The 21,003-nt window shown below is 25.9% G+C and overlaps 1 protein-coding gene across 3 annotated transcripts in view; it reads left to right on the plus strand.

Annotated features, from left to right (window-relative positions):
* LOC126903896 (head-specific guanylate cyclase) overlaps window positions 1–20,079 on the plus strand; it is a 98,558-nt gene extending 78,479 nt beyond the window's left edge. Inside the window, exons 11-14 of one of the 3 annotated variants that reach the window (XM_050682470.1) lie at window positions 4,295–4,461; window positions 16,440–16,583; window positions 17,184–17,338; window positions 18,620–20,077. In XM_050682470.1, the coding sequence (XP_050538427.1) occupies window positions 4,295–4,461; window positions 16,440–16,583; window positions 17,184–17,338; window positions 18,620–18,812 (659 nt within the window). In that variant the 3' untranslated portion in view covers window positions 18,813–20,077. Of the gene's footprint in view, window positions 1–4,294; window positions 4,462–16,439; window positions 16,584–17,183; window positions 17,339–18,619 lie in introns of all 3 variants that reach the window. The other 2 variants (XM_050682479.1, XM_050682487.1) reach the window with 2 other exon arrangements.
* The last annotated feature ends 924 nt before the right edge of the window (window positions 20,080–21,003 follow it).

A 21,003-nucleotide genomic window follows, 5' to 3' on the forward strand; every position in this document is an offset into this window, starting at 1 on the left:
TATCAAATTGTTTCATAGAATTTTTATATTTGATTTTAAACTATGATTGTTTTATACAAATCAGGGTAACCCTAATAGTAAACACTATTTAATTTTCACTTTAGTTGATTAATGTTTGAATATAAAATGAACAAATGATTGATTAATTTTTTAACAAGATATACATCTTTTAATTATTTATTGAATTTTAAATTATTATTAAATATTTTGATATAAATAGTTGTAGAGAAATGCGGGGTAATTGTTTTTCTAAGCTAGAAACTAATGATTTTTAGCTTAGATGTTAAAAAAAACTGTAGCAAAGTGTGGATGTGACATAGTTGGGACAAGTATAGATGATATCTGACAGTAATTAAAATCACTATCATAAGAAACACTTCGACGTACATATGTAGATAGTATTTAATTATAAGAAATGGTAGATTATTACAAAAGCAAAATTAATTCCTATATTTTTGTTTTACTTCGACTGCCATTTGCTCATAGAAAATAAGTACATAGAATAAGATTTATTTTAATATATATTTAAAAGACGTAGTATTCCCGGAAAATTTTCAAAAGTTAAATTGAAAAAGTTGCCATTTTGAATCCCCTCTGTGCCTGCTCATAAAGGGTCAGATTTTCAAAAATATTATATATAATTTTATAAAATATAATATAAAATAAAAGGGAATTACTTAAGGTTTCAATATAAAAACAAAATATTTTGATTCGTTTATTTTTTAATAGGTTATGGCAATTTAACAAAAAAAAAATTTTAAAATAATGTCGAAATTTACTGATTTTAAAAATCGTAATTTTTGGGGAGGTTTCCACCATTTACGGGAAATGAGGGGAAAATGTTTAATTTTTGAGGGTAATGTTTTTAACTACAGACAATTTGTGAATTTTGACGTATCATTGACAAAAATCGATCCAGTGAGAGATGAGAAAAAGTTTTGACAGACACAAAAAACAAAATGGTAAAATTAAGACCTTCTCGATTTCGCATCGAAGCTACAATAAGATAGTACTCTGGTTCTCTTTATTGTATGTACAAAACTGAATAACAGTATTATCATTATGTCAATGTTAACGACCAAAAAAGTATAAAACGGCAGTGAATTATATAAAACTAAAAGCTTTTCAAAAATATTTTAACTAACAGTAATATTTTTAACGTATATTTATAAATAATTTTTTTATCCTTAATTCAAATAAATATTTAACTAGCATAGTAAACTGTAAAATTCATAGAAAACTATTTTTTCAAAAGAAGTAATTTGGAATAATGTTTCATATTTGCTTTGGGAGAATCACACATATTAAACATGGATTTTCATAAATTATAAAAAAAAAAAGCTTCTCAATAAAATTGAAAAATGTGAAAAATTTTTTAAAAATTATAATAAAAGTAAAATTTTTAAGGAATAATTAGTAATTTTCCTTTATCCTGGGTTGAATGGCTTCAGGTAATTTTTAAAAATCAAAAAGGGGTGGATAGTAGGGTTAAAGTACTTTGTTCCTCTGAACGTTCCTACTATAATACGTTTCATCAAATAAATGAATTAAAAATAGCTTGTTAAGATTCTAAATTAAAAAGATCGCTGTCATATCCCGCATCATTGTCCCGCATAATTATTAATTATGAAAATGCATAATTTCTTTTTTCAAAAAAATACTAAAAATCATTACATTTTACAAATTATCGTCAAAAAGTTAATAATAAAAAAAAATTTGGTTAAGAGATTATACAAATAAATAACGGCTTGAAGTATTCATTTTTCTTAAATACGTATCATTCTCCATGTTTCCTTAAAATTCATGCAAATTTTACTATTATTAAACAATTAATTTGTTTAAAATGGGGTTTGTGAATTACTCGATATTTGTACAGATGCATACTAAAAAAATAAAACATAGAGTATAGATGATATTAAAATGAATAGAATTATTATTTTGCTTATTAATATAATAATCCTGGGAAAACAAACGGAGAAACATCAGTTTAACCAAATGTCTTGGGAGGCACACTCTGCATATTTATTACTTAGTAACCTCTCGAAATCACTTGGGATTCTATATAGACGTGAATAAAAACAACTACTAACTCTATTACAACTGGGACGTTAGAAGTCCAATGTTTAGATACATTACTTTCTGTTTTTAATAATATAAATGTTGAAGGTTATTACAAACATTCTTTTATTTATGCAATTATTTTGTATTTCACTTTAATATCACAATCTTTATAAACATATTTTCTGAATTTCTATAAAACCTAAAAGTAAAAATTTTTATCGATGAAATATATTTTTTATACTTCAAAAATGCTCATTTAAAATATTGCCATCTAAAAATTTTAAATGTTCTCGCCCTCAAAAAATTGCTGAAATTAACATATCAGCTTTTATAAAATAGCCACAGACAATTTTCTTCAACTTAATTTTAATATATATATACAGGTGATTTTTTTATCATAACCCACTCAATTACTTACAGAATAATAATAATTTAAACAATTTGTTTTATTATTATCTTTAGTTATACATTATTCTTGAATTATTAACTATGTAATACTTTTTAAGCTCATCCCTTATGCCTGGTAAGGGTGTCAACTTTGTTTTTTTAAATGGTAACACATATTTTTAATTTAATAAAATGTTTGAGTTTTTAATTCAATAGTAAATGGCATTTGAAATTTTAATGAAACTTAATTTGTTTATTAGATATAAACATTTAAAGTTTCAAATTTTTGAGTTAATATATAGGTATAATACACAAGGGATTACAAATACAGGTAGCTAATTGGATTTATATGACATTGCTGTCACAGTCACGGATTGTTTATTATCAATTATGACTATCAATAGATATATTTTCTGTATTGTCAGTTAGTGTATTTATAAACTCACAACAATGTGCATTACTACCATTGATAATAACAATGCTGTGTACCTGCTAATATCGATGTCATAAAAAACCAATTAGCTACCTGCATTTGTAATCTCATGTGTATTATACATGTATATTAACTCAAAAATTTGAAACTTTAAGTGCTCATATCTAATAAACAAATAAAGTTATACTAAAAATTCAAATGCCATTTACTATTAAATTAAAAACTAAAACATTTTATTAAATTCAAAATATGTGTTCCCATTTAAAAAAATAAAGTTGACACTCTTACCAGGCATAAGGGATAAACTTAAAAAGTATTACATAATTAATAATTCAAGAATAATGTGTAACTAAAAATAACCAAAAAAAAAAAAATGCTTAAATTATTATTACTCTGTAAGTAGATGAGTGGATTATGATAAAAAAATCACCCTATATATTATATAAATACATATATTTTTTGAAACTATTGAATTACTAACTTTAAGTTCTATGTTTTTATTTTATTAATTAATATACCATATACATTTGAGTATAAAAAATGTTATTTATATTTAGTTAATTTTAACATTGTGTCTTCACGAATCAAAACCGAAATTTCTTAAGAACAACAAAAAAATCATTATTAAAATATATGAAATACTGAAACTTAAACTTAGCCATTTCTACTGACATAAATTTTTTTAAACTAGCAATGGATTTCTCCATAATGAACTGAAAAAAATTCTCCAATTATGTTATAAATAATTTGCGACTTAAACAACAAAAGAATTGGAAGTAAATAAACTTTTAACACCATCCCCTTCAATTTTGATGTTAGAAATTATTGTTGAAACAAACTTTAAAGTAAAGAGATTTCCATTTACCTTCTAGCAAATATCTGTAAAACAAGCTGATTATGAATGAAGAAACTTTGACCACAAACTTAAGCAGCAGTAAAGTGCGCCCCTTTTAAATACCCTCGTATACCGAATTTGGTTACTACATCTTGGCGGGTTTTCGAATAAACGGTCGAAATTTTGCAACTAATCGTTATGATATTATAATATAATGTATATTTATATAAAGTACACTCAAGCGAAGTATCAAATTAAACCGTTGACACTAAAAGTACACCGTCATCCTCAGTTTCAATTATTGTTGCTATAGCTTAGTTAGGTCACGCGTTTATAAATTTTATGCGCATTTGTAATATGCTTAGTCTCATCCTAAACCACCTGCTACCTACCCTACTATTAGACCTTCTTACACCGATGGTGTTAATAGAATTACAGGATATGTTGGTGGCCATCACTTTAACCCAATGGTATTTAATTTTATTAAGTCAAAATGACAAATGCATATTACTTTGACTAGGCTATTTAGTGCTTAGCTGTGATAATGTAATTATATTGATCCTTTGATTATATTGCAGGAGAGACAATAGAAGCCAAAACACATGACGAAGTAACAATGTTATTCAGTGACATTGTTGGTTTCACATCTATCTGTAGTACAGCTACTCCTTTTATGGTAGTCAACATGCTAGAGTGCCTCTACAATAAATTTGATGCTTACTGTGGTCATTTGGATATATACAAGGTAAGTTATATACATTTTTAGGTGTAATTTTTTAGTTACGACTATTAGAAGCTATTTATTTTTAGTTTTAAACTATTACAATCTATTTTGTTAAAACATTGAACTACTGTAAAGAATATACTTAAAACACCAAAGAAGGTCAATTATAAATAGTAAAGAAGAATGCAAGGCTTTCAATCCATTTTATTATTTTTTTTTCTATTAAATATATTCGCATTTATAGCTAAAATTAATTTAATACACAAAAAATAATTTAAATATAATTTATCATTTTATAAAGCTTATGCTGTTATTTGTTAGTTACTTATTTCAAACTGTTAACAATAATATCAAACTTAAATACGATACATATTCAACATTAGTCAGTTAAAAACTATATTCTAATTTGATATGTTTATAACACCTTTCTCCTTCTTCTTCGATAATTAGATTTTGAACATCGTTTAAGCAAGTGTATGATTACTAATATTTCTCCTACCTTCCCGAATTTCTATGTTTGCATGATTTCTGCTTCTGACCTGATTCCAGTTAAATCTTTGATTTAGTCATTAAATCAAGTTTACCTTGTATAATTATTTTTTCTAGATCATCTTTTCTTATAATAGGACCAAAAAAATTAAAGATTTGACATTGTAATGAGGATAGAAATCGTTTGTTTTCTTGTATGTTTAATTCTTCTTATAATGATGCATTTGATCTGTCAACTGTCCATGAAATATACAGCATTTTCCAATAAGATATTATTTCAAACGATTCTATTTTCCTACGGTAAAAAGTCCATGATTCTGATCCGTATGTCGCTATGGGGAAAACCAGTGTTTTTTTCAAATATTTTTTAGTTTCTTTCATTAAATCTTTCCATATCCTAGAAAGTTTGATAATTGCTGTCTTGTCTATTCCTAGTCTACGTTTTATTTCTTCCTTAGAATCTTCTTTGTTTGATATTCGTGCTCCCCCACGTTCTATGTTTGTAAGTGGATATTTGAAGTGTTCAAGGTGTTTCTGCTCTATCAACCGTTAATATTGAGCACTTCATTCTATTTAGTTTGAAACTAGCCTCTGCACTAAATCTCTCTAATTTTTAAAGAAACTAGTAAATTCCATTTAATAGTGTCATATGCTTTTGTGTAGTTTAGGAAACAGTATAGCTAGCACATTATATTCATATCGCTTATTACATCTTTATATACCAGAATTCTATCAAAATTGAAATAAAATATTTTTGGTACAGTAATAAAAATTTAAAAGGTGTCAAAACCAAGTGCCCACGTACAACTCATTTGATTAATGAATAGTACTTTAAATTTTGTTTTAAATCAAAAAACTGCTTTCCGTTAATAAAAAAGTCATTCAGAATTTCGCTACCTAAATTGGATAATCTATGAAAATACGTGTGAAGATTACCAAATTGGGCTATTGGCAGACTAATATAAATCTAAAGTTATCAAAAACGATTTAATACATTAGATATGTGAGATTCTTATGATTAAAATATATCTCTAGAAATGCAACAACTATATTTATCTTAAAATTTCAGAAAGACCTATAAGTGTAATTAGAATGATTCGATAATAATATAAATAATAGGTCAAATATTTTTTAAATGGAAACGTGAAAAGTAAAGCGAAATTTTCAAAAGTAAAACGTTAAAGCGTGGAATCTGTATTCCGCACACGTACTATAAGGGTGGCCTCTCATCCCTAAACCCTCAGGTTTACCAGCTCCTGGATACTATGGTGTAGATAATATTTCTCCTTTAGATTCTTTTTCTACTAAAGAATCGTCTTGTTACATTTCTGTATTTTTTTTCATGCAGAAGCAAAAAAATTATAGCAATATGCATTATATCAATTAAAAATAATTCGATTGAATTTTATTGATGCTAATATATTATGTTGACAGTAAACATTATTACAATGTGTTTTTTTTCAATCACATAAATATTTGATATTACACATTGAATATTTTTTAATTTTAAACTATTAGGCGTTCCGATATAAAAAGAAATTAGCTTTTACTATCACAGAAAATGTGTAGTTTCAGTTTTTCTCAATTTTAACTAACCACAGATTCACATAATTTTTCGTATTTTGTTATGAATGTTATGTTCATATAATTATGCGTATTTAAAAACAGCTAACTTCAAATCATTAAATTTAATAATTTTATACTTTCTTAAGATAAATAATTGTTAGGTTATAACTGTTATCAATTTTAACCTTCTTGAACGTCATATATTTCAACTAAGTAACATGTTTTAGTGAAAACTTGTTTTTTTTTTTAATATCAAAAATAGTATAAAGTATAAAAGTTTCAATAAAGCTAAATAATTTCAAAAGTATTAAAAACATGAAAAAGAAACTTAAATTTAAAGCGAAACTGTCACTTTTTAATCAACTTTTTTTTCTAAAAAGCATAACAATAATTGCGAGTGCTTAAATATTTCTACTACTAAAACTTTTTTCGACAAAAGTACATTTTTAATCTGATTTGCGCAGTTTGACAAGTAAACAACACTCCACTTTCACATTTTTTAACTTAGAATTATAAATTATAAATCGACGGTCATGCTGTTGTTTTTTTATACATTGTATCCATGAAAAAGTAACAATAAATTATTCAAAACCGATAACAAAGTCATATTCAAAGTTCAATTCGCAATTGGCAAGTCTATTGAATTTCCCTAAACAAAGGTAACCCGGTTCAGGTATAAACTTCATGCTAGTAAAAAAGGAGAAAGAAGAAGCAATGGGCTAAAATATTTGAATAGCTCTAGCGTGTATTCACACACACACACACACACACAAAAGACGATAATGTTTGCTATCGACAACTTTAGTATGGTATATCGAGGCCAGCATCAAATAAGCTTTGCTTATTCTCTTGAAAAACAAACATAAGATGTTGTTTTAGAAAACGTTTTCATTGCCCAAGAACTTAAATACAACAATTATTTAAATATTTAAGTAAAACACTCAAGTATGCTTTAAAACTCTGTTGATGTAAAATTATATGTAATGTTTCAGTTATTTTTGAATATTGAACAATGCAGGAAATTATTTATGCTATGAAAAAAGCGTCTTAATTACTGACATATTTTCCATTCTTCGGCATATTTTCTGCAATGCAAATATTTATAATTAGTCAACATTTTTAAAAATTATTTAATAATTTGTTGAATTAACTATGTGAAATAAGGTATAATTTAAAAATTTAACAAATATATATTTAAGCTGGTATGAATTGCTATAATGTCAGTTTAATTAAAGTCACGTCGTTAGAAATTTAGAGCTTTAAGATTTCGAAAATCCTTTAATCGCCAAACTTGCCAAAGGAGTTGCTTTAGGGAATACTCGAGGATTGTTCTACCGGCCAATTTCAACAGAAAAAAGATAATAAATCCGACTAGTAGTAACAATAATAACCGTAAAACTTGCTTTCGTAGTGTTTACACAATGAGAAAACTTGTGGCGCAAAAGACCGTTTTGTTGTACCCCTATCCTTTTCGTCAACCCTTTCTTAACACACAAGCCAACGTACATTTATCAGAAAACGAACCAAGCTCGACATGTGTATAATATTATATTTATAAATTATGTACGCATTGTTTACACTGTTCACCGTTTTATAACACTGATAAAGCTACATAATGACAACAATTGCCACAATTCTCATATATATATAGGAAGCTCAAAACTTTCCATTTCCCGCTTTTATATCTTGTTTTAGAGTAACTTGCACCAAAGACACTTAATTCCTTTATACATCTTGTATACATTTTTTACCACAATAAACCATGAACAAAACTAACACATTTGAGTTAAAAACGTTGTTTTTTTCGCTAGACAAAATTTATTAGCATAGAGTTGAAAATTGTGTAACTTATTATGTTCTTAACGCCATTAATAAAAGTAAAGATCTTGAAAATATTTTAACAGTATAAATTCAGTTTCCCAAGTTAAAACTTAATTTATTTTTCATGTAACACAGAGATATTTTCTATAATGTAATACTTCTTGGATTTTAATACATTTATGTTATTAAACCAATAGAAAAAATAAATAAAACCTTGCTTATTATATGTACTTAAATTTTAATCACATTAAACCCTTCAATAGTTCTTTCAAAACATATCTTTCATCTGATGTCAATTTCATTTAAACTCTAGATTTTCTAAGATAATCTTAAAATAAATCACGCTATTTACAATATAAAAAAGATAGACAAGAAATATTTAAGTTATTTATAAATTTGCAAAAATCTATTCAAGACTGTAAAGTGTTCATGATTATTAAAGTATTTTAATGATTAAGTTAAAAACTATTAATTCTATAATTAAAAGATTTGACCGTTATATATTGTGAACATATGTTTACAATTTACACCAATAATTTCTAACTATGAACACAATATAGTGTTCATATTTAGATGATCATATTAACGCATTTATTTTTTTATACAAATTACATTCTTTTAACCATAAAAAAATATGATTTTGTTAAATATAAATTATAAAAATATACCTTATATTTATTTACCTCTATATAAAAATTTACCTTCACATTATTAAAATATTGCTGCTTTGAGAATAGTATCTAATAAATATAAGAATTTACAATAAATATGGATAGCAAAATTTTTTACTGAATTTTCTGTGTTTAGAAACTACTCATAGCTTCTCAGAAAAAAAATTATTTTATTTTAGGGTAATACTTAATAGTCTATTAACAACAATTACTGAGCACTTTTTTTTTTTTTGAGAAACCAAAGTTTCGTATTAAGTTAAAATTACTCAAAAAAGACCCATGATCTCCAGTTAGTGTAAAAAATCGTACTAATGAAGTTAAAAAGTTAAGCTAACATACCCACGGTACCATCGATCAACTAAAACATATTTTAGATATATTTAAATATAACATCATTTGAAGACATTTATGTTGTAATAATTAGACGTTTAAAACAATGTCAAATTTAACTTATAAAATAGACATCTTTATAACGTTTGGTATAGTATCACGGATTAATTAAAAGATCTTTAGGATGTCCTGACGATTTACACTTTTGAAAATCGTTTATGTTATAATGAGATATTATTGATTTACCATATTATTTGAGTTCTTAAAAACATCTATGTAATGTATCGATACCATTAATCGAATGTCGGTAATTCACTGTGATTTTGGATAATAAAGAAAGTTCTACAAATATGTATAAAACAAATTTAAATATTAGATCGCTTAATACGTTTATGTTATTATTACTATGATTAATTATTATTATTATTATTATTATTATTATTGAACAGAAAAACTTAACTAAGAGATTAAAATCCATTAATGCCACTAGTGTTGACAATTTCTTAATTATAAATTATATTGCCGACACTAGGGCGCAATTTGTATTTTGTTGGTAAACATGTGGCGAGCAGTGAGCATTCGTCGAGTAACGCTTTTAATGGTTATAATTAGTTAACGCGTTAGTGCTCTGCCTTTCCATTTGATATGTACACAAATACGATAAAATTGTAAATAGTTATTAAAATAAGGGAAAAATAGGGAATAATTTTTTCTTCATAAACGCTTTAGTAATTAAAGCAACTACTAAAGTTTTGTTCTGTTAACACCTCCTATAATGCAATTTTTAATTGTATAAATCCCTCCGCTGATCTCTCTTCAATTAATCACTAAATGTTCTTCATAGATTCTCTTAATAAAACATAAGTACACTTATGTAAGTTTTGTGTATACCATACGGTAAATTTCTCACAATTAATAACTGGAATAATACCCGTATAAATTTTAATCCATATAATCACTCTTAATTATTTACAACCATAGAGTTTTAATGTTTAGATTTAGCATACACTGTAAACTTAAAACAGTTAGTAATTTGTAAAAGGATTTTAGATAGAAATTTACTTAGCAAATTGATGAAATAAACCTTTCAAATCAGTGGCTTCAAATTCTAATTTTTAAATGAGTAACATATTTTCAAGGTAAAAAATTGTCTTTACTAATTAGATAAGCCAATTTTTAAAATTTTATCAAATTTTTAATCTAGAAATTAATTTTGTCGAAACCTATCATTATTAAAATAAAATGCAAATTAAAATTCAACTATTCTACTAAATTAACTCTTTTTTCATCTTCCTGTAAAATCTGTTTATCTTATTCTTGAATTTGCTTTATAAATTTGGTTGAATTTTTAACAATTCATTTAGGATTCATAAACCAAAATTAATTAAACTTATTTTCAATAATAATGATAGATCAGAGTTGACGCTGTATAAAATCGTGCACCGTAAAACTTAATACTGGGTGATGACACTTATTGAAGTAAAGCTTATGCTTCCTTCTCAAAAAATAATTACGCTATTATTTGATATATGGTTTCATATAGAGTTACACATTTTAATTTCTTAAATATTTTAACCTAATCACTTAGAAAACTAATCTATTTACGACTATGTAAAATTATGTTTTATCAGTGACGTTAATGGTTATGTATAAAAGGAATTGCACAAAGCTAGATATATTTATATTAGTAAAAAAACTCTAAAACATGATACAGCAAGTTATTTGAAAATCAATTAGTATTAAAAAAATATATAAATAAAACAATAAAGGTTGATAAATATTCTAAACGCATATCTTATTATATATTCTTGACGAAAAGAATTTAAAAAATTAAGAAATACAATTAAATTCATATTATATATATAGACGCTTTATTGTAAACTCTATGGGTTCATTAAAATGCACGGTCCATTGCGTTTTTATTCGAACTTGGAGAATCTTTAATGAACTGTAAAATGCATTACTTTACATTCTGTTTCTATAACGTTTGCCATCCTCTATGTTATAAATCTACGTTCTATGTTTTTGATCTATATATAATAGATAAACAGCTCTATGTTTTTGGTAAACAATATAAATAATAACCGTAACCCAGTATCGTACATTTTTTTTTTTTTATAGTCGTTGTACACATATTATCGTCATTTCGGTACTATAACGTCTTCCGGATGAGTCCAAGATGGGAATTAAAAAACAATTGAACTATCAAATATACAGTCCTCTATAGTAATCATTACACAATTTATTGGATTGAATGTTTGACCAATAAGATCTGGATTTTTACCGACGACCAATGAACAGTCGAAACTGGTCGTCGAGCCTTATAAACTTTAAACGGCCACAACTATGAAAATATTGAACTCATTTAAACCTTAATGTCTTTAAACTTTATCTATATGACATAAATGTTTATCGATGAAAAATATATATTGTGTAATATAGAAGGAAGATTTTAATCAAGCGGCCGAGAACTGCGCAGCTACTAGTATAATACAAAATAAATAAATCCCTGCAAAGAAATTAATTATTCATTTTTAACAAAGAACTTTTCTAGTCCTTGTACAATATAATCATTAATCATTAGCCAATAATCAAATTAATTTACAATTTTTACCTATTTATTTGATTTTTATTTCTGTCATGATACTTTATTATTATTATTATTTATTTCCGTGTTAATTTTATAATCATATTGTGTTACTTTAACTTTTCATACGAAATATTTATAGAGTATAACACCCTGTATATATATATATATATTATATATTGCATAGCAAACTTAATAATTAATCAAGAATTTCGTTGTATTGTGACGTTCTTACTACTAATTATTTAACTCATCGGTCGCGTTTATTCACACGTATAATATCTTATAATTAATAAGATATTCTGTAGTACAAAGATGAAATTGGTAATTAAATTAATAAAATACCTGAGTCAGTACTAAAACAACTTCAAGAATCTCAATAGGGTTAAATCTATTAGACGGAAAGAAAAATTATAGTCATAGTTAATATAACAACATTATTTTATAGTTGGAACAACTATCGTACATAGTTGCCCAAACTATATCAGTTGAAATTACTAATTAAATTTAGTTACCTATTTTTTAAAGTTGGCTCTATTGTATTATATAATTATTCAAACTATGTAATTATTTTATCGTTACATTAACTATAATTTCGGTTTGTCAAACTATATAGTTTCGAAAAATCAATAACAATATCAAAATTAAACAAAACCCAATAAATCTTAATGTTTATCATAAATTTCAAGAAAATACACACCAATTCATACCATACATTTATCTCAAAATTATTTATTACTAATTGTACTCGTGATATGATTTCATTACAATTTTTTTTTTTTTGAAAACTTTCTATACTTTTGATAAAATGCTTTTAGAACTGTTGATAGTGCTAAATTTGCCTAAATTCAACCTTAATTAGTGTCAATTAAAACAGTGAGGATAAGGATATCTCAACTTTAATTACCTCGAAGATTATACGGGAATGTTACGCCAAGAATTAGATGACCGCCAATGATACTAATCTTATTTAAGTACACCATCGTTCCTCACATCCTTCTCTACTAACTTATTGAAAACGTCAATGATTATTACTTGACAAAGCAACTTACCGTGTACTACTAGAAAGTTACATAATTTGTCAGAAATCACTCCTACGGGTTATATGAAAAACATAACGACAACAAGCAAAACATCACATTTTTCTAGTAAAAGAATTTGTTACCGCTTGAATATAGATTACAAATAAAAATAAAACTGACTTCTGGTTAGTTTAAGAAGAGAAGATACTGACGAACACCATACTTAGACTTGTAAGTAGTTATATACTTTTGCAGCTAACTATAACCTAAAAGGTTATCGTAAAAACTCGGGACGAAATTACTTATAGAACATATGTGTTTATATATATATATAAATTAATACATAACATTCAGTGTACCGATACGAATTAAAACAAAGTATTAGAGAACATTTAATAAATTGTGCTAGTTTACTACCATTGCCCAAGCTATAACAGTCAGTATATGTAGCAATGAAAACACTATTTTGATAGGTTTTCAAATGGGACTTGGGATAGATATAAAGACACGTTACACGGAGTTAGTTTTTAAAAGCGAATATCGCACATTAAAATGATACATTCTTATGTTTTACTGACTCTTAAAAGAGCTTTAAAAACAAATAAACATTTTTTTAACTTAAAAATAAATAAATTCAATAAACGTATTGAAAATTCTTAATATTTAATTAAATAAGTAATTTGATATTTCTAATTTTGACACAAACAACCATTTTTTATCAGTCTATTATCCAATACACTTAAGCATATTGTGAGCAAAAATATTAGACATTTTTTGGATTAATTTTATTACGAGCTTCAAATCAAGTCGTGGATTAATTGTTCTGATTAACAAATTATATGATGTTTTAGATTAACGTCTGTTAACAAATATAGTAAAATTATTTTACTTATAAATAAATATTCTACTCTAACGATCAAACAGAGCTAGTCAAAAATTAACTTCATCAAATTATTCATTAGATAAACCAGTTAGCAACTGTTGAATCCAAAATTACAAAATAAAAATAACGATTATATTGAATAAATACTAGTATACGATTTTATTTATGTAAATATTTACACCAAAAAAAATATTGAGACGTTTTAATATTTATGTCGATCAATAAAATTATAAAATTTAAGTTTAACGTATTTGCTAAATAAAACACGACATAAAAAAATTGTTTTATATTAGTAATTTTGTGTTGACTAATTATAAAATATTATTTAATCACTAAATAAAAGCTTTACGTGTTATAGAACAAATTTATTGTCCAGATAACAGAGTATTTTAGTGGAAGGGAGACTTTAGGCACTATAGCCCTTCTCATTGGCCAATTATTACTATTAACAGTATATTACTTTGTAATTGGTAAGAATATGTGATAAGCAAAAAATAAGTTTTAGCCTTTCCAAGCAAAAATCTAAGCTACGCCACTAGAGTACTATATACAATATAGATTCATATAAAATGAATTGTTCTCTTATAAAACTTAGCAATTTAAAATAGTAACTTTGTACCTTTTATGTAAAACTAACGACTGTAACTAATTTTCCCTTTTTCTAAAAAAATAAAATACAATGAAACTAAAATCATTTGTTTCTGAAATATCGCTATTCAAACAACTCTTGAGGACCTAGCACTTTCATTTTGTCTGTTTATATAAGTTTCGAAATGAATTTAATTTTAAATTAGTTATTTGTAGCCATTTAAAATACTCGGGGCGGATATTACACTGCAGTTTAAATCAATTACTACAACTGGCGAGACAAACATACATATTCATGCACTACTAAGGCGTAGTCTGATACTTTATAAAACGGTTTAACTAAAAGCATTCACAGATGCTACGATATTGCATAACCAAAACGCCTACTTTTATTCAATGCCATCCAATGAACTATCCATTTATTTATTTATTTGTTATTGTTTAAATTATATTTTCATACAAAATTAAATTTTTATATACAATTCATCATGTTTATAAACGAGTTTTCAAAATATATCAAACGAATAAAATTTAAATATCTCGATTAAAACGTAGTATAATAATATTAAAAATTGTGTAGATTTTTTTTTTAATTACTTAATAAATGATGAAAAAATGGTTAGACGTAAAAAATTTGTTGATATTCAATGCAATACAAAGATTAAATAAACAATAACACAATATTGCTCTTGTTTTTGGGTATCGGAGAAAATATTTGACGAGAAAGAATAATAAATAAAAAAGAGCAGCGAATAATTCAGCTTTGTATAATGAAAAACCCGATAACTAAAGAAAAGCGTCCAATTGTATGTATTTAAAAAAAAATGTGTTCTGGACTTTCTTTGAATTAATGAACAATAAAATGCCGTTAGTATAAAAATAAATAGATTTCTACCAAAAAAAAGAAGCCCCACAATTTTTATTTTGATAGTGTCACTGCATCATTGATTAAAAGGTTTCGAGTTTGCATATTAAAAGAATACACAGCAATCAAACAGATTAAGCAAGCGTATGTTTGTTTAGTTCATTCAAAAGGATTTAGCTTACTTTTTTTAATTATCGCGTTTCCTTATTTATTATTTTTTGCAATTATATTGCTTTCTTTTTCTTCATTTCCTTTCGTTTTACATCTTGCTGTATTTTTTCTATGGGTTGCAGAAAAAATCCATCAAACGAACATTTAGACTATCTGTCAATCAGCTGTGCAATGCTATTGTTTAATATTTTGTTCATTTTTATTTTTTTAACAAACAAACAAATCTAAAGGCATTTTTCATTTGTGTATCAATATTTGCATAAAATACCTGCATACTTTTTCTGCGTAACACTACCATTATCTACAGTTTACACTCATTCTCGATAAATCTTTTGTTGTACAATAGTTGACATCGTGGTGTAAAAAACAACCCAGATTTTCTGGGTCTCATTGTAATTCATAAAATTAAAATGGATTGTTCATCGATCCCTTGAGAAATTTTAGTTTTACTAAAAACAATAAACTATGTTCTATCCAAAAACAAAAACTACCGAGAATGAGAGTAATATTTTTTTTTTAGTAAATCTAATCGAATTACTCTTATAAAACTAAAATTGGAAACATCATTAATGCTTGTAAATCATTTTAGTTTTGTAGGTGTAATTGAGTTATTAAAATTCACAAACACCACGAAACAAAAATATTTTTTAGTTTTAAATAGTAAAAAAAAGCAAAATAGTATTTCTATAATCACTCAACTTCAAGACAATTTATTATAGGTATTTACGGTACTATAAAAACATTTTTTTGTTTTACGGGAGGGGTGATTTCCGCTCATTCAATTACTAAATTTCTAATTAGTATGCAGTAATTGGTTAAGAAAATAGCATTAATTTTTATTTTTCATTGCTGTATTCGGATGACCAAACAAACTTTATAAATGCATAAAATCCCGAACTCTATTAATAATCCTTAAAAAACAAGCGTTTAAAATCAAATAAACATAACATGAAGATAATTTTTAGCATCTACAATAATTATACAACTTGTTGATTATTTTACACAGGTAGAGACTATTGGCGATGCTTACTGTGTGGCATCAGGTCTACATAAATACAGTTCAATACATGCACAACAGATAGCCTGGATGGCTTTGAAGATGATAGAAACATGCAAAACTCACCACACTCACGATGGGAAACCGATTAAAGTAAGAGCTATATATTGTAAGCTAAACAGTCAAATATAAACAAACATCAATTTAGATGTAATCGATAATGAACATTTGTACTATAACTATTTGAGCGCTTTAGTTTTCAGCACAACTGAAGTGTAAAAAGCAAATAAATAACATTTTTAGAGAATGAGCATCTTGAGTTAAGTTATAGTTTCAAAAGACCAGTAATTTATTATGAACTTAGTTTTAATATGCAAGGTAATTTTAGAAGTTTAAAAGTGGCTAATAAAATTCAACGATAAACAAAATCTTCCTATTAACATTTAGCTGAGACGCGTTTAAACGGAAATAATATACAATGGCATCACCAGTGGGGGTATCTAATAACGTGTGCGGTGTGATCTCATTTAGGAGATAATACGGACAATTTTCGAACCGAGAAAACTTACCCTTTGAACTTAAAGCTATTAGTTTTAACTTTTAACACGAAAATTAAGAGAATTGTGTAAACGTTACGCGTAAATGCGTCGTAATAAATTATCACATGGTTACATTAAAATTTATAATCAACATTTAAACATAAAAAACAATGTTAAAAATATTATTTTATGAATTTGATATAAAAATGTTTAGATGAGAATCGGTCTGCACACCGGATCCATACTGGCTGGAGTAGTAGGCGTGAAAATGCCCAGGTACTGTTTGTTCGGTCATAATGTCACTATTGCCAACAAATTTGAATCAGGCAGTGAACCCCTACGGATAAATGTCAGCCCAACAACTCACCAGTAAGTACAACCTATTATTAGAAAAGTTTACAAAGAATTAGTTTATAGGTAAAATAAAATAAGAATAAATTTTAATTTTTCGGTTAAAGTTTTTTTGTACCCAAACTACACAAAAAAAAACCTTCACTTACTTAAAACCTTATTAGCGAGCTTGACACGTTTTTTTTGTGTAGTTTACAATTCTACCCATGTATTTTAACGTGAGTCAACAGATGACTGATCGCAATCGGTCTTTTTACATACTGGTAGATTATTCGTAAAATAAATCAAAGTTAACAACAAAGTCTCATCTACTCTTCTCTCCCATCTAACAATTACTTACTCCATTTCCCCTAAATACCTATACATTAAATATAATGTCTGAAATCTTAAAATCTTTGCAACGTTTCATTATAGAAGTGTTAATCATCTCCATAATTGCGCGCTGTTACATTGACATAAAAGCCTTATCTTATCTTAGCGTACCAGTGTCTGTCTAAGCGTTGTGTAAATTATCAAGCATTTTTTTTCATCTCCAAACTCCATACAATTTTTGCCTCTGACTTATAGGTTATAACTTATAATAAATGAGTTAAATCGGCGGTGGTTTTTGTTTATCAATAAAAACTCAGTTAGTAATTTATTCTTATCTTCTACAACAAATATAATTTTAGTGTCATTTATAATTTACGACGAAAATAATTAAATGTCAAAAAGTTTATGCTATTGTATCAAATTTTAATTAAACAATATTTTTTATTCTAAATACAAAACAGATTCAAAAATTATATTCTACTATTTTAGCAAATAGATAATCAGATTATGACTAGTTGTCATCATTTTTGCTTTAATGACTTACATGAGCACATCAATACTTAACATGTATTAATGACTTATGAATTGTTAAAATCTATGAAACAACAAGAGTAATAGTGATTTTAACTATAATCATCTAAATCTCAAAGTAAATTTCGCACATCATATGATCGTCTTTACTATTACTTAGTTTTTATCACGAAATCTATTTGGCTCACATTCAAAATTTTCTCAAGTCCTTTTATCGATTCATAGTTATACACTTGTGTTGAAATCCTAATAACATTTCTATTTAAGGTCAGTAAAGTACTGTTAACTCAAGATTGAAAAACTAGTCCTCGTTTATTTCTAAGAGATAAAATGTTTTCCGAATTTTACTCAATCAATAAGTAATAAACGAATTATTTTTTTACAGTCTAAATTGAAAATTAATTTTTATCTACAGCAAACTTCAAACTATTAACCTATTTGTTTCGATTATTACAGGCTGTTAATGAAAACCCCAGGTTTCTCATTTGAAGAAAGGAGTCGATCATGCCTACCGGCAGGTTTTCCAGAACACATTCCCGGAACGTGTCATTTTCTTTTATCCTTTGTTCATCCCGAAATGACAAATGAAGATGGCGATTTGGATGCTCACATCTCAACAGCCTTAAAACAGCTCACACTGAATAGCTGAACTTAAGCAACATAATACTCATGTCACATATCTCTGTGAAAGTAGAAAATAAAGTAATAATAAGTCTTACCTTCAGCTTTTATAGTGCAATCATACGGTCTATCAGTACAATTATTACACAACTCGAAGACAGTTTCAATGTTGTAAACTAGATTTAAATCTAATTAATATCGATGTAAAATTGTATTATTGAGATACCTAATAATAACTCGAAACTCGTTTAAGGCAAAATGTAAAGAATTTCAATATACGCAAACAAATGCGTTTTAGTGTAAAGTGGATTTTTCTCCATGCATAAGTGGAAAACCCAACAATGTAGACTAAATGTAAAATGTATGTTAATGTAAAACGTATGAGATGTGTTTGAAACCTGTGTTGAAAAAAATACTAGTTTTTAAGAAATACAATTTATAAAAAAAAACTTTTTTCCTTTGTGAAGAGCTTTAGAATATTTCTTTAGATCTGAAGTATTGTTTCCGGAAATATTTTAACCGATCCGACGATATGGAATTGATACATTTTCTCATCATTCGGACTCTCGGTCGAATGAGTAAAACCGTAAGACAATTATTTTCTTTATTCGCGAGAAAACCAATTCGAAAATAAATTATAAGTCCTGTTTACGTTTGTTTAGGAAAGTAGCGTAGGTATCTCTTTAATGTACTATCCAACTAAATCAATACTAGAATCTTTTGTAAAATAAATATCTTCCTTAGTAAAATAATAATATAACTGTGACCTCCCCTCTCGGGCCTATGGCTTATGTTATTTTTAGAATCTCACAAGCTATTATTAACACATAAAAAAACAAATCAATTTTGAAAAAAAACAACTATTGTGATGTACGTTATTTCATAACGATTTTTGTGTTCCTAGTCTATAATGATTCTATCGTTGTAATACATTTTAATTATTGTACGTACTAATCGTAATTAATAATACATGTAGTATTTCTACTATTTCGTTAAGATTGTATAATGTATATTGATCCAATCAAAATCACTATTGTTTTTGCACTTATAAAACGAAACTTGCAAAAATATTATAATATATGTGTAATATACATATAAATAACAGTTTTAATGATTTTGATATTTATTTTAATCTGTTGCTTCATATTTTATTCCGAAAATGTTTATTAAATGAATATTAATTTTATTCTTTATTGTTACAAATTTATTTTACTCGACAAATTTTGTTTTAATCTCAACTATAATCTATACAAATAGAGTTGTTAATTCTTTTTTATTCCTCATAAGTCATATAATTACTCTTTGGTCACTCTAAACATTCAAATATCTTTTATTATTAACAATATTGTTTTGATAGTACAAGCCATAAATGTAAACACCTTATTTTTGTTTTACTATTATGTTAAATAAATTATTGAATTAATAAACTTATGATTCTCACTCATTTAAGATATTTTTATTTAACAAGCCTTTTTCTCTGAATTTTTTTATTAACATCAGGAAGTATACATTACATAAATATACACAAACGTCTGACTATGTATAAACGCTTTAAGTATTTTCAACTTTTCCCATTAATATATAAATATATATTATTATATTTGATTACTCTAAAGTTTTTGCATTTTTCTAACTAAAAAAATTGAAGTACAATCTAAAAACATGGTAAAAATGTTGAGCCTTAAGGTAATAAAAAAAATAAATAAGATTTTATAATTTCAACAGAATTGACAGAATTGTTTTGCAAAGTTAAGTTTTTATCTAATTAAAAAGGGAGATATATCCACTAATCGTTGTAGTGATTTAACATACTAGTATAATACGTACAACTTAGTTGTTATTAATTACACATTTAACAAAAAATTAATTTATAAGTGTTAAACAAAAATATTGAAAGCATACAGTTACAGTACTACTAACTTCGATAGTTCAAAAATATTAGTCATCTTGCATTAAAAACCTAAAAATACATATAATGTAATTAAATATTTAAAAAAAAAGAACACTTAACAACTATTTAAATATCATAACCAAATTAATTAGTTTAGATACATAATAATCACATTATTTAAGCTTCCAAGCGAAATTGAGAAGGTATTGGTTTTAATATGATGTTTACATTATTTTTTTTTTTAAATAACTTAAATATTTTCATTTTGCAATAAAAATTATACAAAAAATATCAATACATTAGAAAGTGAATTAAAAATTATAATTAA

The sequence above is a fragment of the Daktulosphaira vitifoliae genome, unplaced genomic scaffold (assembly GCF_025091365.1).
Source record: "Daktulosphaira vitifoliae isolate Bord-2020 unplaced genomic scaffold, ASM2509136v1 Scaffold_1, whole genome shotgun sequence".
Classification (NCBI taxonomy): Eukaryota; Metazoa; Arthropoda; class Insecta; order Hemiptera; family Phylloxeridae; genus Daktulosphaira; species Daktulosphaira vitifoliae.